This window comes from Artibeus jamaicensis, unplaced genomic scaffold (genome assembly GCF_021234435.1).
Source record: "Artibeus jamaicensis isolate MK-2021 breed Jamaican fruit bat unplaced genomic scaffold, CSHL_Jam_final scaffold_1964, whole genome shotgun sequence".
Taxonomy (NCBI): domain Eukaryota; kingdom Metazoa; phylum Chordata; class Mammalia; order Chiroptera; family Phyllostomidae; genus Artibeus; species Artibeus jamaicensis.
In genome coordinates this window covers 41721531-41746384 of record NW_026522030.1, presented here as the reverse complement: position 1 = coordinate 41746384, position 24854 = coordinate 41721531, and the positions used below count along the sequence as shown (strand labels likewise).

General features: G+C 34.4%; 1 protein-coding gene across 2 annotated transcripts in view; it reads left to right on the top strand.

Annotated features, from left to right (window-relative positions):
• Nucleotides 1–24854, top strand: part of RFX3 (regulatory factor X3) — a 283650-nt gene that overhangs the window by 211956 nt on the left and 46840 nt on the right. For both annotated transcript variants that reach the window (XM_053656370.1, XM_053656369.1), the window contains exons 8-13: nucleotides 2471–2652; nucleotides 6248–6367; nucleotides 16668–16789; nucleotides 18849–18961; nucleotides 23017–23132; nucleotides 23569–23723. In XM_053656370.1, coding sequence (XP_053512345.1) covers nucleotides 2471–2652; nucleotides 6248–6367; nucleotides 16668–16789; nucleotides 18849–18961; nucleotides 23017–23132; nucleotides 23569–23723 — 808 coding nt within the window. The remainder of the gene's footprint in view (nucleotides 1–2470; nucleotides 2653–6247; nucleotides 6368–16667; nucleotides 16790–18848; nucleotides 18962–23016; nucleotides 23133–23568; nucleotides 23724–24854) is intronic.

The window sequence follows — 24854 nt, the reverse complement described above, 5'->3', positions numbered from 1 at the left end:
ATGTTTTCATTAACAAGGAAAAATTATTTTATTTTTTCTTAATTTCTTTTAAAAGAAATCATATAATTTGGGCTTTGGCAATATGCATTATTTTACCAGGATACACAGATATAAATACAAATATGCCTTTGAAATTTTAATTTATGTGTTCTATGCTTATGGATGTGAGCATTTCACTAGTTATAAAATATTACTGCTTTTCAAGAAATATTTCCAGTTTTTATATTTGCCTTTCTGGGAATGGCTTTTCCTTAATGTTCCCTAAGATTTCTTGATCTCAAGAACCTGAATTTCTCAAAGAATATTACTGTATTCTGTATTTCTATATTCTGTATTTCTCTATTCTTAGTATGATAAGAGTAACAATGGAAGGCTCAGTCCAGTCTCTGCGCACAAAAGAGCCAGCACACTGTGCAGTGTGGGTCACGAGAGCTGCTCCAGCACTGTTCAGACGAGGAAACTGTGCTTTCAGATACCAGCCCTGTCATTGAGGGGCATGGTAGAAGTATGAGAGGCAGGTTTGATTGCCACATTTTGTGTGTGATCTCCGTCAGTTGCATTTATAATCATCCAAGTCTTAAAATTTAAAAAGAAATGTTAAAGAGACATTCTGACCCACTGTTGGAGGCAAAATACTAGTCTGACCCATAAGAGCTTCATTTCCCAGTTCACTGCCTCACTTTCACAGTACCGATCATGTTATCCGTGTGTCATTTAGAATACTCAGAAATCATATTTCAGTGCCTCTAAATATGTTTAGCAACAGGTAGTAGATGATTCATATGAAAAGAATTATTTGACCTGTAATTTATTTTGTCATAATAAAATGAATATTTATTTTGTGTAATTCTAAAAAATGTTTATAGAGACTGTTGTATATGTACTAGAGGCAATAGGCATGTTTAAATGTGTATATTCATATGCAGATGCAAGTAGCTGAAAAGAACTTCAGCTTCCTGACCAGAACATGATTTTTCCTTTTAGTATTCTGTTCTGTCTTATAATTTTGATAGCTATAATTTCTAAACCAACATCAGTATGGGTTTAATGTAGGAATATTTGAAATTATAATGGTTATGGAAAGCACAATTATTGTGGTTAATTAAAGGTAAATATGCAAATGTTTTTAGTGAATTTTATTGAGTCTGAAAGTTCAGGTTCTGAGTTAGATTACAAATCTTAAAATATGTAAGCAAAATGGAGAAACATTTTTATTTGTGTCCATAATATCATTTTAAGGATATGATTGTAAATTCCTAGAGGACAGGGGTGAATCACGTTTATTTTTATATCACTAGATGTTACCACATTGCCTGGCATATTGTTAATGCTTAATAAAGGAATTCTTTGGCTTCCATAACTTGACTAGAATTGCATGTAAAATATCAGCTCTTTATCATACCATTTATATATGGCATGGGAATTTTGTTGAGTCAAGTAATGTGAAAATTTTTCTGCTTTTGTGGAAATAACAACTGGTATGTGAGTAATTAGACAACGTGTGTTGGAAACCAGACTTGAGCACTGGGATCATATGCAACTTTAAGAAAGTAATTTAAGTGTGTTTTAGTTCTTTTGTAAATAAGTAAATGAACAAATTAATAATTTATTTTTACTAATATTAAAACTCAATAATGTATACCTATGTTAGATTTTCTAAAAATGTCTTGCTCATTCTATACTTTAAAGGTAATTTTTTTAAAATACACATGGGACAACATAAAACTTTAAAATGTGAACTATAGACTGAGAAAATATTGCTTTACCAATTGCAGTTGTAGTGTGTCTTCCAAAGTTATGAAAAAACACATAGTTTTGAGGTAGAAAAATTCAAATAATTGTAATGATTCCTTTTCATACATTTTTTTTAAACTGAAATGTATTAAGTTTCTTTCCTTCTGGGGAAGAAATGACTGACTCTTTTTCTTTCTGCTTGCAGAATTCTCTCCCAGTAGTTAACATTATTATTGTATTTTTTGTGTAAGTGAATTAGAATTTTATAGAAATGAATAGAACCTTAATATAAAAACTCATACAAGGAAGCCCGCTGTTGATGTGTTATAATGAGCCAATACTAAAGACATATTACGTGTCATGCTGCTAGGTTTGGTAACATATTTTGTTCTGTAATAATTATCAATTCTTTTTATGACCAGCTAATGGGATTATTTGAATTTCCTAAAGAGGTGTTTGTCTCTAAAATAGCAGCCAATACGAGGAAAATTATTTTGTCTCTACATGTGTTTGAATGTTTGCAGGAATGGAGGTTGTCTGAGATCATAAGGGATGCACAACCATTCACGTTTTGAGAGTTTCAGTTTACACTGGCCTCCGCGTTAAAACAGCTTACCCTCTTACAAGGCTTGACAGGGATCTAAGCATTTCTGTACACTGCACTTGCAGATACTGTGTTTTTTATTCCTGTAAATTGCATGGTTTCTCTGTGTTTACTCTGTCTTATTTATACTAGCTCCAGTGGCTGTTGGACAATTACGAGACAGCAGAAGGAGTGAGCCTTCCCAGAAGCACTCTCTACAACCACTACCTACGACACTGTCAGGAACACAAACTGGACCCAGTCAATGCTGCTTCTTTTGGAAAACTAATAAGGTCAATTTTTATGGGGCTACGAACCAGGAGATTGGGAACTAGGTTAGTATCGAAAAATCAGTTCATAAATTAATCTTTTTCAAACTATAACAGTTCAGTATATTGTTTGAGCAAAAGTACTTGATTAAAGGTAACATGTAAAGAAGAAATACAGAATTATCTCAGTTTAAAAACTGTTCCTGCTCCCAGGAAAAGGAAAACTCAGTTCTCAATGAATACTACCAAATCAGACTGATACACTATCTTAAACATCAACTGAGCAAAGCTTTGAGAACTGATTCTCAAATTACATAGGAAGTAGCAGACAAACCTGTTAATGCAAGATCTACATATGATGCTTTAAAAATTAATATATATATCACTGTCTTCTCTTTTTGAAAATAACCATACTAAAGATGATGAGTAAATAACATAGTACGTGGAAAACTGTGTATCTCTTGAAAAAGTATATTGGAATATCTATAAATAACTCTTGTATTTGAATGGAGTAAGAGATTAAAGCTAAGGGTTTTTTTTTTTTCCATTTCATTTCTTTAGACCAATTAAGAATCATTTGGTGAACTTGAAAAATATGGCTGTTTGTAGCCCTCAGTAATGAGATGGCCCTATTTACTCTTTTTACCCTTTTAAATTTCTTGAATGTGAAACCATACAAGAATGGAAGAAAAAATATAGTATAGTTTTATTGCATGGGCGCCAGTAAAGACAATGTGATAGAAATAACACTTAGAACTGTTGGAGCTTCAGTTTTACTTTCCTATAATTTTTACAAATTATCTTAACACACATTTTCAGTAGCTTTTATTTCCTAAATCTTACAGAAATCCGTATTAAGTAGTATAAAAATAAAGATCGTCCCCTGTAACATTAGATGATCTACCTTTAATTAGTTGCAAGTCATAGTGTCATTTTATTCTAAGTAATTGACCTCATAAATTTATACTGAAAAAAGATGTGTGTCCATTTTATGAAGTTTATAAGGTCTGTATGTATTCAGAATGTGAATTCTTTCTATTGCATTTCAAGTGATTATACAACTTGCAGATTGCTAGAGGTTTATTTTTCTCATAAGTGTATTTTCTTGTACCTGTCTTTCAGTCCCGTGGGGGAAAAATAAGCTTATTGTTTCTTAAGTATTTTTCCCCAGAACCACAAAAATCACTGTTTGGTTCCTAACCTACTATCTCCTAGCTGATGGCTCAGTAGTTATGCATACTGTGCCTATATTTTAAAACTTCTGGGCTTTATTCAACATTCTAATAGCTGTATTGTTGTGCTTCTTTTGTTACTGAAAGGGATTTCAATGGATCCTATTTTGAGGCTCCATTCAAACCTTGAAACACATCTTTAAAATAGAAAGTGACAAAATTAGGGTTGTTTGGGTTTGTGAATGAGTAGAATCCATACTCTGTAAGTACATATTGCAATACTACAGCATTTATTTTCTGGTGTTCTCCCCCCCACTCCCCGCTATGTAACAATATGTCTTCTGTTCCTTTTAAAATTGTTGTATAGTATTTGTAATTAGGATGGAAAGCACAGCCGAGAAGAATAAGGAGAAAAGAAAGCCTTTGGGGAAAGTTTAAACAAATGCTGTGTTATGAGGGTAGCAGACCTCTCATGCAGAAAAACTGACAATGGTAGGGGTCAAAGTGCTGAGTCTTTCTACCATGGAAACTGAATCAGCATCCACTTTCTACCTTTAACACAGGGAACAGAAAGTAAATCAGTATAAATCATGAGACCACTTAACTCAGATACTTTTTTTAAAGCAAATTGTATGCAGAACTTGTATTTTATCCATTAATAAAACTGAGTAGTGAATTCATTCAAACCAAAACCAGACCTTTTATCAAGTTTTGGAACTATAAAGTAAATAAAATCACCATGTTTGTAAACAAAAACAAATGAAAATCTATCTTTTATAGATTGCATTTCCAAATTAAGTTTAAACCAAGACCATGGGCCAGCTAACCTCCCCCATTATCCACAGAATAGAGAAAACCACTTCCCCTGCCCCCACCCAAACAAATGTTGATTCGTAGGAAATTGAAAAGAAAGTAGACACTTCATTTGTTTTGTGGTCTGAAGAGAGAGACACCATTTCACTCTGTAGTCCTGTCATTGGCTGTGTTCCCAGGTTAATGTCTTCTGCTTCCTACCTCATCATGACTCCCTATCATTCTCCACTTTGTACAAGAGAACACTACTGATTGGGTTTGTAGTATTTTTCAGTTTTGTTTTTTATTCTCTTCTGTAGTAGATTTTAGAAAGAAGATTTAATCTCTGCAAGTGGAAGGCTTTTCTTTAGAAGCATTAGGTTTTCGTAACTGGTTTATTTTGCTAAAACTACATAGGTATTCAGATGCTCTACATTTGTTTAAAACTAACAGTACTATATATAAAACAAAATTTTAATGACTTTTCAAATTTATAGGGCTCATTTATGTTCTTTAATCTTAGAAATAAAATTCTGTTCTATTTTTATCATATTCATTTTGAACCTAAGAAAATTAACTATAATTCATTGTCATATATATTTCATATTGAGATTATCCCACAAATTTTATTTATTTATTTTTATATTGTATTTTTTATTGAATTTATTGGGGTAAAATTAGTTAATAAAATTATACAGATTTCAGGTATACAATTCTATAATCCATCAATTGTATATTATATTGTGTTCTATTTTTATATAAATGCTTAGTCTATACTTCCCTTGCATTTCTTTTTGTAAATGAAAGAAAAAAATTGAAGAGTCCTGATATCTTGCTATATATAGTCTTGTGAAAAACTATTTTTCTTTGCAAAAATTTACATATTTAAAATGTTATTTTTGCAACAGTTTCAAGTTTCATTCAGAGCTAAACTTTGTCATTTTTAATAACAAACACAGTATTTCTCCTGAACAAGAGAAAATTCTGATGTTTTTATTCCAGGTGGAAATTTGCCATTTTCACAGAAAATTTCCTCATGTCTGTTGTGATGCATCTTATTCAGCCTGCAAAAGTAATATGAATCCATAAAAACAGATGAATAAAATATGTTTCAAAATGAGTAAATGCATGCTTCTTTTTAGGTTTCAAAATATTAAATATAATAGACTTCATCACAACATCTTGCATCAGTGAAGTTATCTTCATCATCCCTGCAGTAATAGAACTTGAAAAATATAGAACTTACCTAAGAAAGGTAGAATTAAGATTTTTTTTCTGTTGGTTCTGTATAACCTCTTTATTATAAATTCTTCTTTAGTGTGCAACCCTTTATCCTGTTAATGAATTTTTGTTGGCCAGAATTTTTTTCTATTACTCCTTCCAGTTAAAATCAAAACATAAATTTGAAAGTAAAATGTAACTTAAATGGAATAAATGGACTGTTCGACAATATTTAAGAGAAAGTTTATAAGGAAAGTTTTTTTTAGGGCCTTGAGCTGATAGATTCACAACCTTATTTTGATTCCTCAAATGTAGCCACTGTCACAATATATAAGTATGCAGAACACATCACAAATATAAAACATATGCAGCTTGTATATATTTCCCCAAATGTGAAGTTGTATGGACATCCTATATGATTAATACTGGTTTGATTAATGTTTTATGTCTCTAATGTTTGTTGTTCTTTTATGAAGAGGAAACTCCAAGTACCATTACTATGGGATTCGTGTCAAGCCAGATTCCCCTCTTAATCGTCTGCAAGAAGACATGCAGTATATGGCAATGAGGCAACAGCCCATGCAGCAGAAACAAAGGTAGACTCTGGAGTTATCACTGACGTGTCAAAGCTATGTATTTCTTTAAATGTTTGGTCTCCTTTTTTTTTTCTGAACAAATAGAACAAATACCTAAGTTGTTTGCATGTTTTCACTACAGACGGTTCTCAAATATGATTTAGAATTATATTCATCCTATTTTCCAGTTCTTTTAAACTTCCTTATCAGGCAGGCTGTTTAGTCCCTTTTAAGTTGAATGTGACATCCCAAGCTATTCAGACAGGGAAACTAAATACAAAGCATAAAGAGTACACTCAAGCAAACACCAGCTGGAGAAATGTGTTCTAGTATTTACAAGCTTTTTAACTGCTGTTTTGCACATCTCTCAAGTCATTCTTTTTGACACAGTATATATTCTTGCAGAATGTTTGGGATTTCTTACACTTTCGTAGAATCCAGCCTTCATAGATGTGAATGGTAGATGTTAGAGCCGTAAGAGATCTCAAGCATTCATGGATGGATGGATGGATGGATGGATGGATGGATGGACGGATGGAACGAAAGAAGGAATCGTGTATCGTAAAACTGAAAAATACCTCAATCTAGTCTGGCCCCACAGCCTTGGAACAGAGTACTAATATTGCTATTTTTGAGTTAAGTCCCAGAGAAATCAAATGATTTACACAAGCCCATGATGCTATTATATAGCCAAGCTGTTATATAGCTGAGTGCCTAGATAGCTGTTATATAGTTAAGGAATTAGAATAGGAGGTGCATGGCTTGTTGTTTTTTTTTGTTTGTTTCTTTGTTTTAAGTACTACAATGTGAGAAATATTAAAATAAAGCTTTGGTCAAGGACCTATTGGAAGAGAGAGGAATTTTTTATAAAATTCTGGGAGGATTGGGAAATTTCAAAGAGAAATTGCTATTTGAGTAGGGACTTGAGGGATCAGAAAAAGAGGGACAGTCAGGCAGAGGCAGTAATGTAAACAAAAGTATAGAGGGGTAAAAAGTTCAAGATGTCTTCGGTAAATGCTCTGATTTGGTGAGGTTGGCATTACAGTAGAAGAATTGAGAAGGTTTAGTATTTTAGTGGCAGATGAGATTTAAAAAGTAGTTTGGATCATGATTAAGGGATTTAGTTATATATGAAGTTGTTTTTTGTGCAGAACATAGCTTTGAAGGCTTTGAAGTGAAACCATGAAATTTTCTAATTTTTTTTTAGAGAGACGGCTTTTTGATTTTGGGCAAGACATATTTAATGGGAAGAGATGAGAGGTAAAGACACATGTTAAATGGTTTTAACACAGTCATAATTTCTAGTGCAAGTGTCCCCAACTGAAGAGTCAGAACAAGATTGTATAATTAAATAAAGGTCTCTCAAGGGTTTTAGATTTTTAATTCAGAGATTCACAACCTTATTTTTTAAATTGTTAATCCCTATTTTTTGAGATATAGTTTGTGGAAGATAGTAAGAAGGGCTCTAAAAATATAGTACATCATAGAACAGTCCCTAATATGTTTGAAGATAAAGTTTGTGAGTTGTAATAAACTGTTATTGTCTTGGGTTATGATTCTTTTTTCACCTGTTGGGCGACACTTATAGCTTTTACTTTACGAGCTCTCGTCATGCACGTGTCACAGCACTGCACAGGAGAGGCGATGTGAGAGCAAGAAAAGAAATTTGATTAAAAAATAGTATGTACTCAAACTTACACATGAAAAAACTTAGTGAATTTTGCCTAAGACGGCTGAAGCCTACTTCTTCCTGTGATATATCTGCAAAGAATCCTACCTAGGAAGTTTTCGTGGAAATGAAGCCTTCAAGAGACATTCTTTATTTAAAAAAACCTGGGTTAGGTAAGCAAGATCCAGGACTTAACAAAGGTCTCCTAATTAAAAGATTCCAGAGCTATGAAAGTTACCAAGCCATGAAAGCCCTGTGATCTCAGTATAATAGTAAATGCTTTTAGAATTAGATATAGTATAGAGGTGTTTAAGAAGTGATGTAAAATTCTCAGTAATATTAATTGTTCCAACTTAGTTAATGTTTGCTTTCTCATGAAAGAAAAATGTTAGAGAACCAAAGTAGTACTGAAATTTTGTTGTTTTTTTTTAATTACGAAAGTTTTGGATTATAGACAGTTGTTGAGGGAATGATGTCTTGCTCCCTGGTTGCAGTGGTGGTGTTACCAACCTCAGGGACCCTCATTGGCATTAGCAGGGCAGAGGGAGGTTTCTGTTGTCACTGCAGGGCCCTATCAGCTGGCAACATCAATAGGCCTGAAGCAAAGCCAGACTTCCCCATTGTGCAGAAACACTTGGATAGGAGAGGAAGAGTTTCTCTCCTAACTCTCAGTGTAAGACATAAGAATATTTGTTGAAAACAATGGAAAAGGAGCTATATCATTTGCGTTATGGCTTATAAGATAATTCCAAAACTCAAATGATTCCATTGGGTATATTAAAATTCACACAAGAAGAGATTGACATTCTCCTGTTAAAATACAAGTGACACATGAAAGGTTTAAAATATTTTATAAGTGGTACCAGTTTTTAATATTTTAGAATATTCAAATTGTTTAAATGCTTTGAGGTTTATTGTATTCATCTAAATGTGTACATCTTCCATAGTATAAATTTACATGTTTCACATATTCTTAGATTAACAACATCAAGTATATGCAATGATTATTTCATCAAATAAAAGAGGTTTTAAATCTCAATTTGTACATTTTCTGATTGTTTGGAATCATAGTACTTGTAGCAGTAATAATGATTATTGTTTTGTATATCTTTATATTTGTTAGATCTCCTTTACAGGTGGTATCCCACTTGAAGATTTGATGGGGTATTAAAGGAAATTTTCACTTATCTACAAATCAGATTTGCGGCAACACCACCATATGGAACATAGCCATGAGTCTGGAAATAAATGGAAACAGCTTCTAATTGAAAAACAGATGTCATGGAGCCTGTAGTTTAGCTTAATTGAAAAGATGAAGCCATCCTCAAGCCATTTACCTAACATACAGATGCAGATCAGAGCACACTTGATTCACAGGAAATCATTAGATGTAACAGCTGGCAAGAGGAAATATAAGTAGACAAAGGTCTTTTATTTGCTTTGGGTTATTCAACACAGCAGTCTGTGCACATTCATCGGAGGGAGAAATGGATGCAGGCACTCCCTGGGGCCCTTCGAGTATCACTCTAGTGACTAGAATCAAGTCTGACACAGTTTGATAACTGTTTGCTAATTGATAGAATTATAGGTCTTCGAGAAGAGGTAAATACTCTGGTTAAGGAAGCAGAAGAATGTGTTATAGTTGATTTTTAATATCTTCTGTAGAAAGTACCTCATATGAAAATAACATATGCACTTACATGTGGTAATCTTCAGTTTTCAAGGAAATTCACTCATGAACTAATTTATTAACTATAATTTAGAGAACAAATAAACTTAGTTATTATAGAGCAAAATGGAAACCAGTAATTTTCATATCTACATACTAATTTAAAATTTTTGCTGCAGTTTATTTTTAATATTTAAGAGAAGCACAGAGAAGCTGTTGACACATACATTTTAGGTATTCTTCCAAATCCTAGTAGCAAAAGTGGTGGAATGGAGCCAAGTGCATCAACAGTGTGCTGGGCTATGTTCAATCTCAGCAGCCATTCTCACAATTAAACTGCATTTATCATTCCTTCAAACAAATACTTGAAACCAACAGTTGCGTACCAAACATGCCCATCACATCACAGAATCATAGACTGTTAGAGCTGGAAGAGATCACCTAACCCAACCCATCCTCTTGAGAAAATTGGAGTCTATGAAGGGTAGATACTTATCCAAGATCATAGAGCAATTAGGACTAGACCCCAGTCCTCTAGTCTTTATTGTTATAAGAATTCCACCCTTAAAGAGGCAAGATAACCCAAACAGCAATTAATACACTAATAAAATTTTTGCATAGGAAATAAAGTAAAAAGTCATATTTTAGTATGTCCTAAATAAGTGAGGAAGTGTGCCCGGACCTGCCTCTTTAAATGGTCTCTTCACAGAAATCGGATTCTGTGAAAAATGGCACCTTTGTGGCACTGAGGGGAAGGAAATAGAGGCCAATTTGAAAGATGGTACAACAAGGCTACTTTCGCTTTGGCAGTAGACAGCTGTGAAAGCACACATGGTCCTAAGGAGTGAGGGAGGACTAGAACCTGAGTTATTAGAGGGCCTTTCTTAATACAAGTGAAAGAACTCTATACTTAAAATTGGAAGCATGGATTTGAGTACAGGTTGCTTTGGCACTTCTGCAGAGTGTGTGACTGAACTTCATTGAACCTCAATTTTTTTATCTGCTAAATGGAAATTAATAATAAACTACCTTATGGATTATTTTGAAGTTCAAGTGGAAAAAGTATGTAGTTTTCTTAAAACTGGAAATATGCAAGTGTTAGATAAGTAATAATTATTATCACTATAAAACTTGTGCACTAGAGAAAAATATTTCTTTATTTCTTTAGAAATAAAGTTGTTTTGGGTATCGGTGAAGCCTGGCCATTGGACGGACACACATGGCTTCCATTTCTTTGTACCTCTAGGCCAGTGGTTTTCAACTCTGATTGATGTTAATAGTTTAGCATTCCTTTCCTGGACCATGAATTCCCTGGAGTCACTTCAGAGCTAAGCACCTAGTGTTGGTAAGTTGCTCTGAGGCAGCTGAGGGTGGCAGGAGTTTTTAGTGGCAAGATGATCAGTGCCTGTGCATTTGGCTTTTGGAGGCAGATAAGAAATCTTGGCTCTCAGGTATTTAATGTTCATTGTGCCACTGCAGCAGCCCCTGATGTGAGGATAGTTTTCATTGAAGGTAGAGAATCACAATTCAGTAATTATTAACTGCAATAATTAATGGAAACTTTGATAATACTAACAGTTATCACTTACCCTTCCGATGAGCATTTATGGAACATTTAAGATGTTCTCCAGTAAGCACTTAATACGCATGATCTTTTTTGGCAATTATAGTGTTATTTACTGAGAAGGAAATTGATCCCCACTTAATTTTGTTGTATGCAAGAACCTTACGAGTTTATTTTTTCTAGATAGAGCCTCAGATACCTTTTTGTTGTTGTTGTTCCTGTTTTGGCATCAGGTGGTTATTCTCCAAATAAAAGGAGGAGAGGTGGGCATCCCTCTAGAATCAGTTTAAGGGTCAGCTGTAGATAAAAGAACTACGGGTAAAGTACAATGCATATCTGTAACAAGACTATATCATTTCTATACAGTTGACCCTAAGTTACCCATGCTGAGGAGTCAGTGAAGAAACTCACGCAATAAGGGAATCCTGTCTACCTCTTTCAACATTGTGCACTGAGCATCTAGAAGAGCACTAAGCACATTGCCAGTGTTAAATGAGTGAATGACCCACAGCTTTAATTTAGCCAGTAGCTTCAACCTTATCTTCTCCCTGCCTCTCCTAAATTTTCTACTGTAGCTGCAGTTAATATAACCACCCCATTTAAATTTAATTTTTTCCCTACCCTTGCCCAATTATAGATGTAGAACTAATGAAGAGACAAACACTCTAAGGGCTACTAAAGAATTGAGGAGATGGAATAGCTATCATTAACCAGCAGGGTTGATGTTAGAAGTCATTTAGAAACAGACATTCACTGTGACGTCAAGGAGTCAGTTACTAGTTTGAAAAAATGCTACTCTTAACATTCACTGTTTTCTCTGATCTGTTCATGTTTATATCATTTGGTTTCAGACCTCAAGTCACAGAAAGATTTTCTGGTCCGATTTTTCCAAAGGGAATCTCAAGATTCCAAGAAAATTTTAGCCTCTTTCCCTGATAATGAGCTCAACATAGAGATTTGTTCTGCACATTAAATGATTAGATACTTTCTAGAGTTATATACCTAATAATGACTCTTCAACTGTATAATTCAGATTTTGCATGTACATTTTTTACTTACTGCCAAGGAGCTTTTCCAAATGTTTCATTTAGTCTGTTGAAAATTATTCCACCTGGTACTGTTGGTTGAATGTGGTGGGAAATACATACCATTCTTTGGCTTCCATCTGACTCCTTCAAGGTCCTTTTGTGTGAGATGGACAAAATTAGATACCATTTTACAGTCGAGTTACAACTGTCCAAGTTCTAAATATTAGCTGTGACTAGCCCTTGGGGGAAGATTCTTAATAATTTTCCAAGTTTTCTGCAGTAGTGACAGGTTTCATGCATACACTCAGCATTAAAGCATTAGAGTTTCTTTGATTTCCTAATCATTAACAACTTCAGTTCTGATTGCCCATGGAGTTGCAAGCTGTTAAAATTATTATTTGCCTCTTACTAATTTTGAAACCAAGAGCTGTTTCTTCATTAGATGCAGCACAGATCTTTCTCTGAGCATACACAACTCAGGAGCACTAAGGATCTGCTGTAAGAAAGCCTAATTTAAAAATAACTCATTTATAAAGTAAATGGGGGGAAAGGGAACAAGTTGAGTTGTTTAAAGAATTACCACAGAGTTCCCTTTTTTAAAGAATTCAGTGATTTTTTTTCAGTTGAAAGTACCTCTGGTTTTTACAATTTGGTATTTAAATGGTAATTATTTTATGAAGAAGGTAAAGACGCAGGAAATCTGAAAAATCTGAGATGCCAGTTGCAATTCAGCTAGAGTTAAGAGAATATAATATTATCATGTAAGTCAATAGAATATTAAAAACCATGCTGGAAAAATTTTATTCCTACACAGCCTTTTCAAATCCATGTCCCTAACTGATTTGCCTATAGTAAGTGCTCAATAAATGCTTGTTACATTGGTTTGATATATGTTAAGATCAATTAATAGTATGATAAAATGAAATATATTACTCTGAGCATTCACTCATTCATTATATATTCTGAGACACTGACTTACATTCCCAATGTAATTAATTGAGAAAAAGAAAATTGGTGACATTTTATTAAAAATAACTTGTCACTAATGTTAGGGATGTCCTACAACAGTGGGCTGAAGGAATTTCTATCAGTCCAAGAAGCTCTTGTGGACAAGTGTTGTGCAGGCTCCTTAAGTAATATCTTAGAACTAGTTAAATAATCAATTTCTAAGCACCATTCTCAAAGATTTTGTGAAATATTTCTAGGGCGAGTCTGTCTTTTGAAATTTTTTGAAAGCTACCCAGATACTGACATGCAACTACCTAACACAGTATAATATTCATAACTGTTTCTTCCAAGCAGAATCAGTTACCACAGATATTTGTTGAGACTTATTCTTGACTTCTGTTAAACTACATTCTTCTCCCAGAAGACTTAACCCCCTGAGGTGATGGCAGGGATAGGGTGTTTTTCCTAGAGCATTAGGAAATTGAACATCTAATTTTCCTTAGTCCAGTGTTTGTGATTTCAGGGGATTCCTTCTAAGTACCAGTGCAGTGCCAGACTATACACTGTGTTACCATGTGATTTAGTATTTAAAATATAGCAGGAAAAAGCAAAAGTCAGCACTACCTGGAAGCTCCCTCATATTTAGCTTTCATTAATAGTGTTCTTATACATGAACCATATTCCTGCCACTAATGATGTAATCTTTAATGGCACAGGCCCCTCCCAAACTTGCCCCCACACCTTTCTCGGAGAAGGTACAACAAAGTTCTGGCTTATAAAGCTCCTGTTGACACAGCAACCAAGAATAGATTCACTAGTTCATCTTTGCCTGATCCATTTAATCCACTATTTAGCTTTCTACCCTTAATTTTATGGTTAGAATAAAAACTTTCAGTTCTCAATTGTATTTTTGTGACCTCTTTTATATAATATTTGTGTTTAAGTACTGACCTGCACCATTTCTCCAGCATTTACCAACTAATTTTCTTTTTTTTCCTATAAACTAATATTGATGCATTTTCTGTCTCCTATGTAATAATATGGTGTACCTATAATCAGTGCTCCCCACTCAATATAATTATTAAATCATTTATTAATTATAATATATTATGGTTTTGAGTGCTTATCACATAGAATATCTCTTTCCCTTAAGAATGTCCATTGTCTAAATCTTTCTAAGGAAGCAGATGATTTTGCTTACAGGCTACAGGTTTGCTAAGCACTGTGTGCAGTAGTTTGTGACATAGCATCCATCTGCTGAAAACGTACAGTCTGAGAGAAAAAGGTCATTTGCTTTTAGGTAAAATGGCACTTGTCCTTGATATTTGCTGTGCCCATTAAGCATCCATAGTACACTAGATGCTGTGAAGGACAAAGGAAACGTATAAAGCATAGCTTGGCAAAGTCTCATAATTACTCTCGAATCCTATATTAAAAATTAATATAATTGAATTCTATATGAAATATTTTAATTTTCTCTTCTCCAGGGTAAATAATTCAAATTCCTCTTACCACTTTTGTTTATTAACTCTATGAATGCCATACTTCATTAACTTAAATGAAGAAACATGGTTAAACAATTTTAGCTTATTTTATTAGTGATATAAAATTTCATAGCTGAAAAAGGGAAGCTAAAATCAAATGAAACCTAGAATGGACCAATGAGAAGAAACTTTCCTAAATAAATATAAAATTATTCAAATTTTCTGTGACAGAATTACTAAATTCCCCTACACAAGAACTCAAAGTACTTGCCTCACAAAATTTTTTTGCCTTGGTAAGATCATTTTTTAAGGAAAAAGTGATAAAAATTCAGTTTTTCATAAAGAGTACTTCTAGAACATCACAACACTAACCCTTCTGCCATCTCTTGGTATGACCCAGTTGAAAGGTACTTTCAGGTGGCTTTTCCATTAAGGAGAAGAAAACATTTGAGTTCTCATATGTCCTTAGAAAGTAGCGACCACCATCTCGTGGTGGAGGGTCGTCACTAACATGATAATAAGAATGATGTATGCTGTACCCTTTTTTCACCCTGTTCATGTCCTGACTTTTTTTTTTCATAGTTTTTTCATGAGATACTGGCATATAAGAAATAAATGTAAATGTTATTAGAAGTGACTTTGCAATTTTTCTGTGAAGTTTCATTTACCTAAATTGTAATTAATAACATTTAAGATTGAATCATTCCTTAAGGCAGCCAGAGCATTAGTTTGTACAGTGTCTCACCAGGTCCGTCCATTCTATACCTGTTACCAGAGTGCAGGCATTTTTAAGTATATACTGTTCATGTATTAGGGACATTGTTATTCACAGCAATTCATATTAATGACTCTGTTCCCCTATGGTATTAATGTAAGAGGCAAGTGTCTGGGTGGTGAGAATATTAGGCTGGTTTTATTTACAAATATAATTAGAAATAGGGTAAAAAAGAATGGAAGAATAAACATCATAAGGTGAATGATGGTATCTGTAGGACAAGCTCATTGATTTTAATTTTTTCATAGTTTTTCTTAATTTATAAAATAAAGAAAATCTTAAAGAAAAATCTGAGAAAGAGAAAAACTTATGGTTACTGCTTATTTCTTACTTTGTAGTTGTTTATCCTAGGAGGGTTGCCCAGTTTTTTTTTGTTTTTATGTCTATTTGTTTTTGTATTTTCTATTTCTCCTTCAAGCAGGCTTTCCTTATTGTCCATGCTGCTAAATATATTTCCTCTTTCTTAGCAGTATGGAAAGTTCATGAGTTGGGATGACTAGGACCTAAAGATAAATATGTAACTATAGGTGACTTTGCTTATTTTTTAATTTGGTAAACTCAATTTATAGATGGATTCTTGCATGTATTTCGCTACAAGTTGATGCTTAGGGGCTTTCTTTCTGTTTGCAGATGTGGAGAGGAGTCAAGGCAGATGAAGTGTTGAGATGCATGGGAGATTTTAGGAGATATGAAAGCAAGATGGTAGATAGAGTTTGTAGGCTGATTCATATTTTAGAGATATTCATTGGAAGCCATTCATCAGCATTTCTCAGACTCTAGTTCCTAGGTCTTAACTCAGATTAAAATTCAGATCTATTTAAAGTGTCTTTCCTTTGGTCCATTGGCCATTAAAAGTTATGTTCAAACCATGTATTAAAACTATAATCATAAATATTTTTGCTGCTGGTATCTAAGGAAATATTTCCTGACTCTCATTCTTAGGTAAATTTCTGAATTTTCAAAAATGGGTCTTCTTCCTAGTTTCTCTCCATTTTTCTTTTCACAATTGAGAACATTTCTTCATTTTAGCTCTGTGATACTATAAAGGAAAAAAAAATTTTACCACTATTGTGGGACATTAAAGGAGATAGAATAAAATTGAATGTCTAGGGAGTTTTGTGTAATACAAAAACAGCAAGGAATAATTTGGTTTACTTGTGTTTTTTCCCATCTAATATTTTTAGGTACAAGCCTATGCAGAAAGTGGATGGGGTTGCAGATGGTTTCACAGGAAGTGGTCAACAGACAGGCACATCTGTTGAGCAAACTGTAATTGCCCAAAGTCAACATCATCAACAGTTTTTAGGTATGTTAAGGTGTAATGCATATTAGTTGCTTTTAGGATTGTGAAACAAAAGAACAATAGTGTTTTGTCCAAGTGCAATTTCTATTATAGATGTTAATTACATAAAAAGACATTTTTGTGCTGAAACTATGTACATCATATGATATTTCTAGTTCATTTATATTTTCTCACATTCACTGTAGCTTATTTTTAACTCTTGAGCTATGTAGGACTTTTAAGTGGATACAAATTAACGGCTCATTACTGTGAAATTGTTTTTGCAGAATTTTTATTAACTGGGTTTTTGTGATCAAAACTATATTGTAGCCCTGGCTGGTGTAGCTCAGTGGATTGAGCACGGGCCTGGGAATCAAGTAACCACGGTTCGATTCCCAGTCAGGGCACATGCCTAGGTTCCAGGCCAGTTCCCAGCAGGGGACACACAAGAGGCAACCATACATTGATATTTCTCTCCCTCTTCCCTTCCCTTCCCCTCTAAAGATAAATAAATAAATAAATAAATCTTTAAAAAAAAAACTATATTGTATTTACTCTCAGTAGTAACTTAAGTGCCAAAAATAATTATTTTCTATATATGAAGTTATATATGCACACAGCCTCAGATTAGAAAAAATTATTAAAACTTTTAAAAAGTAATTCTTTTAACTTGATTACTGCACCTTCTATTTGTAAAAAATATATAGATTTTATTTAAAGAGTTACGAAGTGGAAGTTGAACATTCTGCATATTCCTGTCATAGCCAAAGGTGCAAAAATGGCACTTTAATTGATAACTCTGCTAGAAATGAACATGCATAGTTTCTGTACAACAGAGCAAACAGGTGGAAAGCTGTCAGAGAGAGAAAGAGAGAGAGAGAGTGTGTGTGTTTTGTGCACTTCATGAGAAGGACAAGTAAAGTGGATTCTCAGTCAGAGAAGTTGAAAATATGGTAACATTTCCCAAACTAAAGTCCTCAGGTATATTTCTGTGGACCTTTGAACTCTCAAGATGAATATTTTTTATGACATGCTTTTATTTCAGTTATAATCTTAAAAAATAAAAGCATATTCTGTATTACCTAGAAGGCTAGGTGGAATATTGTTCTGCAACTTTATTTTCCACATCTGTTTTTGAATTTATGTTAAGGCAGGCACCAAAGTATGTTGCATTAATTGTTCATAATCAATGAGAAAAGAACACAGAGAAACTTACTCTGTAAATTACGCCTTCATCCCAAGGGAAGGCTAAATGATGTCCCAGTGCTCTCTCTGTGTGGAGGAAAGCTTTACAACTTATTTGAATGTAGAAGAGTAATGGGAGAACCAGCGACCATGAAGTACGTGTTGGTACAGGCCTGTCAAACTCAAAAGATGCCATTGCCACAGCAGTCAGTATTGTATTCATGTTGCAAGAGGTAATTTATGTGCAGGACAACAGCATCATCCATCATATCAAATTAATGTTCTTAAGTTTAATGTTATTTTTGTAGTTTTCTTTGTATTTATTTTATAGCTTTGTGGTTTATAATTATGTAAGAGTTTTGAGCATAATGAGTTTAGAGCTAGATCTATTTTTTTTACATAATTTAAATGGCATAATAGTAAAAGTAACCAAAACTGATACTGGCAGCTCAAGATATATTTTTATTTTTATTTTATATTTATTTATTTATTTGAATGTATTGGGGTGATACTGGTTAATAAAATTACATAGGTTTCAGGTGTACAGTTCTATGTACACCATCTGTATGTTGTATTGTGTGTTCATCACCCAAAGTCAAGCCTCCTTCTATCATAATTTATTCCCCTTTAGGGGCCATATATTAAGAGACACTGCTTTTTTATTTCTAGTATAGCCATAGTAAACATGTAGTTTCTTCAAAATTTGTATGTTTCCTCTATTCTTTTGTGCTGATGATATTGCCAAGTTCTGCTTGCAAAGCCTAATATCAAAAATCCTTGTTCTTTGGACCGCCAACCTTTCATTGTCTTTTCTTTTTAATCTTCTTAATTTTTCCTTCATTAATCTGTAATTGGCACCACCACAAAGCTTTTTTCTCTTGTGTTGTCATGGTAACAGATGCATCTCGAGCACTTCCAGAGTTTGGAGAAGTTGAAATCTCTTCTCTGCCAGATGGTACTACCTTTGAGGATATCAAGTCACTACAGAGTCTTTATCGAGAGCACTGTGAGGTAAGTCTTTTCAAACATAGTACAATCATATGCTGTTTTACTAGACAACTTGCTAATAAACAAAATGTACTTATTCTTCAGGGACCTATGAAGTCAGTGCATATTTCTTTGAGCACTAATAAGTTAATTTTTCTTCTTGTCTCAGAGTGGACAAGTGAAAAATACAGAAAATAAATTTTACTGTCCATTTTCTTAGCCTATCCTACATGATTCCTCTGGTGCAGAAATTCCAGTTCTAGGTTTTTATCCGAAAAAATGTTTATATATATATATATATATATATGTAAAGAGATAAGTATACAAGGGAACTTGTTGCATTATTGTTTTTAATGCAAAAGATTGGTTGTAACTTCAGTATCTAGTAGGGAACTGAATAAATAAAATATGGTGCAGTCTATAAAGTGCAATATTATGCAGCCATTAAAGAATAGACAACTCTAAATGTACTAATATGGAACAGTCTTAGGATTTATTTTTAAAGGAAAAAAACAAAATGCAGAACAGTGTATATAGTATATTATCATTGGAATGAAAAAGAACATGTACGTACATCTCTCCAGAAGAAAAACATGAAAATATTAATGGTGGTTGCCTTTGTAAAGGAAACTGGTGACTGAGAATCAGGAGACAGAGCCCTAATTTTTTAATACACCATTTGTATCTTTTAAATTTTATACCATCAGTGTGTATTTCTATCAAAAATATTTTCTACACCTGTTTGATAAAGCACATTAGGTGTTCCTTCCAGGGACCAATGAGGCTTCAGCTTTGTTTATTTTTATGCCAATGAAGGTTTCCCGCGGTATTTTCCATCCCTGCCTCCTACTCCCTTTCTGCGTGTCCCACGTCAGAACAGGCTACAGGTCTCCAGGAGGGGCACTCTCTCCACGCCAGCGTGCTAAGACCCCTGCCGCTCACTTGGTGCTGAGGGGATGATAGATTGCAGCAAGAGTTTTATAAGTGCCTTTCTTTTTGAAAAAGGAGTACCTTTAGAATTTAAGTAGCTTTATTTCAGGGTTATTTGTGATCTACTTAGAAGTAAAAGATAATCCCTTGGGTTTCACAGTCTGCCCTCCTGACTGCTGACAGTGCAGTATATAATAAGAAATCTCAGCTCATAGCATTCACAGACCTCTCCCCACTCCAGAAATAAGAACTGCTTGAGTAAATCCGAGTGCTTGTCAAGGGTGCTAGATTATTAACAACCGAGGCTGAGCTCCGTCTTTGTTAGCGACCCGTGTGCCAGAGTGTTCTTCAACACGTCCTGCCAGCCTGTCTCCAGTGTTTGGGATGAGGACAGACACTGCATATCCACCTCTCTCTGACTGCACTTTTCCAAATATTGGAGAATTTCTGGATTATACTTACACATCTAGAAAATACTTCTTTTTTTCTACACAGATATCATGTATATAGGTATTCAGTGAAGATTCATACAAAGATTATCTAAGCAATTTCTTATTTCTCTGTGTTCTCTGAACCTTGCTTTAAGCAAACCAGTTTACAGAAATATAATTTGGATATTTTTAAAGTTTCTCATATTCAAAATATAAGTTGGAACATGATTATTTACATCACTAAAGAATATACAGTAAGATTATTCTTAGTGAAAAACTCCCCCATGAAGATGAAAATACCCTTTGGATTACAAATTTTCATTACCATTCTAGTTTTCAGGATTGCCCCAGATGAAGAGAGACAGACATGTGAAATAATCAGTCTTAGTAGGAATGGCAGTCCGTGGATGAGTCCCATGTCCTTCAGGGGTAACTGGAATCTGTGCCACCTCTTATGGCACATAGGAGCAAATATGAGAAACAAGAATTCCGGGGTTTTTTTTTCTGTGAAATTTCCAAACTTATAAAGTACAGGCACATGAGTTTCAATTCCAGTCCTGTAAATAGTCATTTGCTCTAAGACCATAGAATGTGGATTGTTGAAATATATGTTCATATTTTAAATATGACCACACTTGAAAGTGGGTGAATGGACAAATGATAAATGTTTTATTCATGTGTAAAACTGCCTCAAGAGGCTGTTGTGAAGAATGTCCTCTTTGAAAGAATTAGAGATTATTTAATTTGAAGAGTTACTAAACATAAAATGTGCTGAATTACTTTATTTTATATCATGTTTCCATTGATTTATGTTTTTTTTTAATTTTTTACTTATTGGTTAGTGAGGGTAGGGGGAGAGAGAGAGAAAGAGACATTTGTTGTTTTTATTCGTGCATTCACTGGTTGATTCTTGTATGTGTTCTGACTGGAGATTGAACTCACAACCTTGGCATATTGGGACAACACTCTAACCGGCTGAGCTACCCATCTGGGGCTCCCACAGTTTATATTTTAAAGAAAGATTAATATATCTGTTTTTCCCGTTATTTGAAATTCTCACAATTTTTAATCAAAGATATTTTGTAACTATCACTAGTGTTAGGTAAAGAACAAGTATAATTTTCTGTGAACGATGCTGCAGCACTAATTTTTTTCTTCTAACATATACATACATAGTGTTCTTGCAGCAATATCATAGAAGTATATAAGATTATTATGTAGGATATTAATAGTTACTTCATTTGTAGCTGTCTCTTGGAATGTGCCTAAGCTACATTTGAGAAAGCAGCTATAATAATTTGCCCCTCGAGAAGGTTTTAGTGTTTGCCTGGGAGGAGGGGCACCTATATGCCCTTTACTTTCAGGGCTTGCCCTTGCATTTTTATTGTTGCTGATATAAAAGATTGAAAAGTATGTTCCCCCTTCCCTCCATTTTCATTATTAACTACTTGCAAGTTTTTCTACTAATGCCCGGAATATGTCTCAAACAGATTTAGCTTAATATTTGAATTGTTAGAGTTTTTGTGTACATCATCACTTATTCTCTGCATTATGCATAAGGCCAATCTACTCAGGCAGCACAGACCCCAGAATTATGATATTGTATTTTCCCCTTTTTGCCTAAAATCCTAACATTGACTCTCTCGATTGTCCCCTGTTGTCTCTTAGCTCCTGTGATTTTTGTAGATTTCAACAGGGTCGTTTTGCCTGTTCCCACTCTCAATGCTGAGGATAGCAAACATATACTGACAACTTCTGTCTTTTTTGCTCATAATAATCAGTCACATGTTCATTGCACAAACAAGTTATTTTTTGGTTTTATGACTGCGTTTATTTAAAGGTGAATTTACAAACTAATTGCAAGGGCAGGGTGAAACTATATATGGTCATCAAAAGTTAATGAAAGTGGCAAATGTTAGCATCTTCAAAAGTCAGTCAGTCCTTGATGCAGCTAGAGGAAAAAGTGAAGTCCCGGACCCAAGATTACAAAGGGGGATATTCTTAAAACTGCTCTCTAAAGAGAATGTGCAGAGGTAGGATTGAGTAGGAGGCACTGTGTGACCAATGAGAGGAACTGCTATGCAGTGTTTCTGCCCAGACAGGTGCTATCATCTCTGGACAGCATCTCTGAGCCAGCCTCTCTGGAACCGTGTCGGCAGCCTTAGACAGGTCACATTTAGTCCTAACTCTGTCTGCCACACACGAGCACCTCCACACCCTTCACTCTGGCCTCTTCGATGTCTAGTGGACACACCTAGCCCAATGAGGACTGATGTGAATTCAATCTATGTTCTGTGCCCTGGGGTCTGAGAATAAGAGTGGCAGCAACCCTGGAGGCAGAGGAAAGCAGTGGGTAAAAGCATGGAAGAAAAGTAAGAGGAAAAAGTAGAGAGGAAAGGAAGCAAGCACTACAATGGTGGTGGGGAAAGAGGTGAAAGTGAGGGTGAGAGGTATGGAGCTGTTAGGGGAGAGATAAGTCATCCTGCTTAATCTTTCAAGAGTTGTTTTTACCTTTTCTTCCTAGCTAATCTCTTCTATTTTCCTAATCTCTTCTATTTTCCCATAATAATCACAGTCACATGTTCATTGCACAAACAAGTTATTTTTTGACGAACCCACAGGTATCTTTAACATCTAAGTCCCATTACATTATGTGGTCCTCACACCTCCACATAAGAAATATTGTAAGGTAATACCAATAACCATCCTGTCTTTTAGGCAATATTGGATGTTGTTGTGAATCTTCAGTTTAGCCTGATAGAAAAACTGTGGCAAACATTCTGGCGCTATTCTCCCTCTACTCCAGCTGACGGCACTACCATTACTGAATCAAGGTCAGAATCAATGTGCTTTTCCACTTCATTTTCATGGCTGAGTAGATGTCACAGCTAATAAATTAGAGATATGTATACCAGTTGTGAACCCTACCTGATAACATTAAATGAGTAGATTGAAATAAACCACAAACTGCTCTCTAGAGGTTTCAGTGTGTGTGTTATAGCTCCCATTTTATTGAATTGGGGGACTGCGGTAGAGCTATTTCATCCTCATGGAGTTAGCATCGTATCTGCCTTTCATACCGTCAGAAAGTATTAACGTGCATAGGCAGCTCTGGGGGTGTGTTATGTATATCCAGCCGTATGACACCAGTGCAATGGTGGTATAGTTCTAACCTCAGTAATATTTGATAAACTAAAACGATTTTTAAAGTCCATTTTCTTTTTTATCCTCATTTGCCATCTATTCATTTGCTACATTTATTCACACCAGCAATCTGAGTGAAATAGAAAGTCGACTTCCGAAAGCAAAGCTGATAACTCTGTGCAAACATGAGTCTATCCTGAAATGGATGTGTAACTGTGACCATGGGATGTACCAGGCTCTGGTGGAGATTCTCATCCCCGACGTCCTTAGACCTATTCCTAGTAAGTTAAATGCAGACAAGTACGGATGCTTTTGTTCTCATACATTCCACCTAGGAAGTTTGGGGAAGTGACATTGCTATCTAGAGTGATTCTGATCTCATTTAGGTTTGCCACATAGAAAGTATGCAACGCAGGGTATTGCCTAAAAGCAGCCTAGAGCAGAACTGTAGTAAAAGGGGAACAGATGATCTGTTTTTTTCAAACCTTAGTAGTTTTCTTTTTGAAATAAAAGCTAACCTCTGGATGTGACAGCAAGAACACTGGCAAGCCAGTCAGTCAATCATGTAAAAATTACTCTGTACGAGGATACAGTTTCTTTCGTGAAGCTAAAACTTTTTTGGAATCTCTAATTGCTAGGCCAACCCCTTTCATGGTTGCTTTTTATTTTTAATGAATTTATCTTGGTTTCTACTGAAGTTGAATTCCTCTGTATTGTAAAAGCATTCACTTTGTCACCTTCATCCTGTTAAGAACACAAATACAGTTTCCATTTATTAACAGCAATGATTAACTGGCATTTTGAGAGAAAAAAATCTGTGTTACTACACAAGCACTGCATTTCCATCATGAAGCAAATACGAAATACATAGAGAAGTTAGATTACTTTTTGAAGTTATGGTTGCTTTTTACACAGAACAAACAAAGCTGTTTTCTGCAAGTGTCAATGTAAATGCTACTCTGGACACTTGTGTAGAGTACTTGGAATGATTTCATGCTTACGTCTTTATGAGCACATACCAGTGACCTTAACTTTTAAAGACTGAGGACAGATTTCCTCTCTAACGTGGCACCAATAAAGTAAAAGCAGTCTTTCAGCTTATGAAATTGGTGACCATGTACTTTAAGTACACCATTCACGGGTGATTTGTATTAAATTATTCAGACAATATTTAAATAGGGATTTAATAGAACAAATAGTGAAGAAACTAACATTTTTATGTTTATATACTTTTTTCTAAATATGATAACAGTGGAAGATGTTATTTCATATGTTCTTCACCTCTTTAAAATATATGCTTAACCACACATTTACATATAATATCAATGAACACACATACATTTGTATAGGAATTTGTTTTAAAAAGTCCAGCTGCCATTGTCTCACATTTTTTTCAATTGTGAATGTTTTCT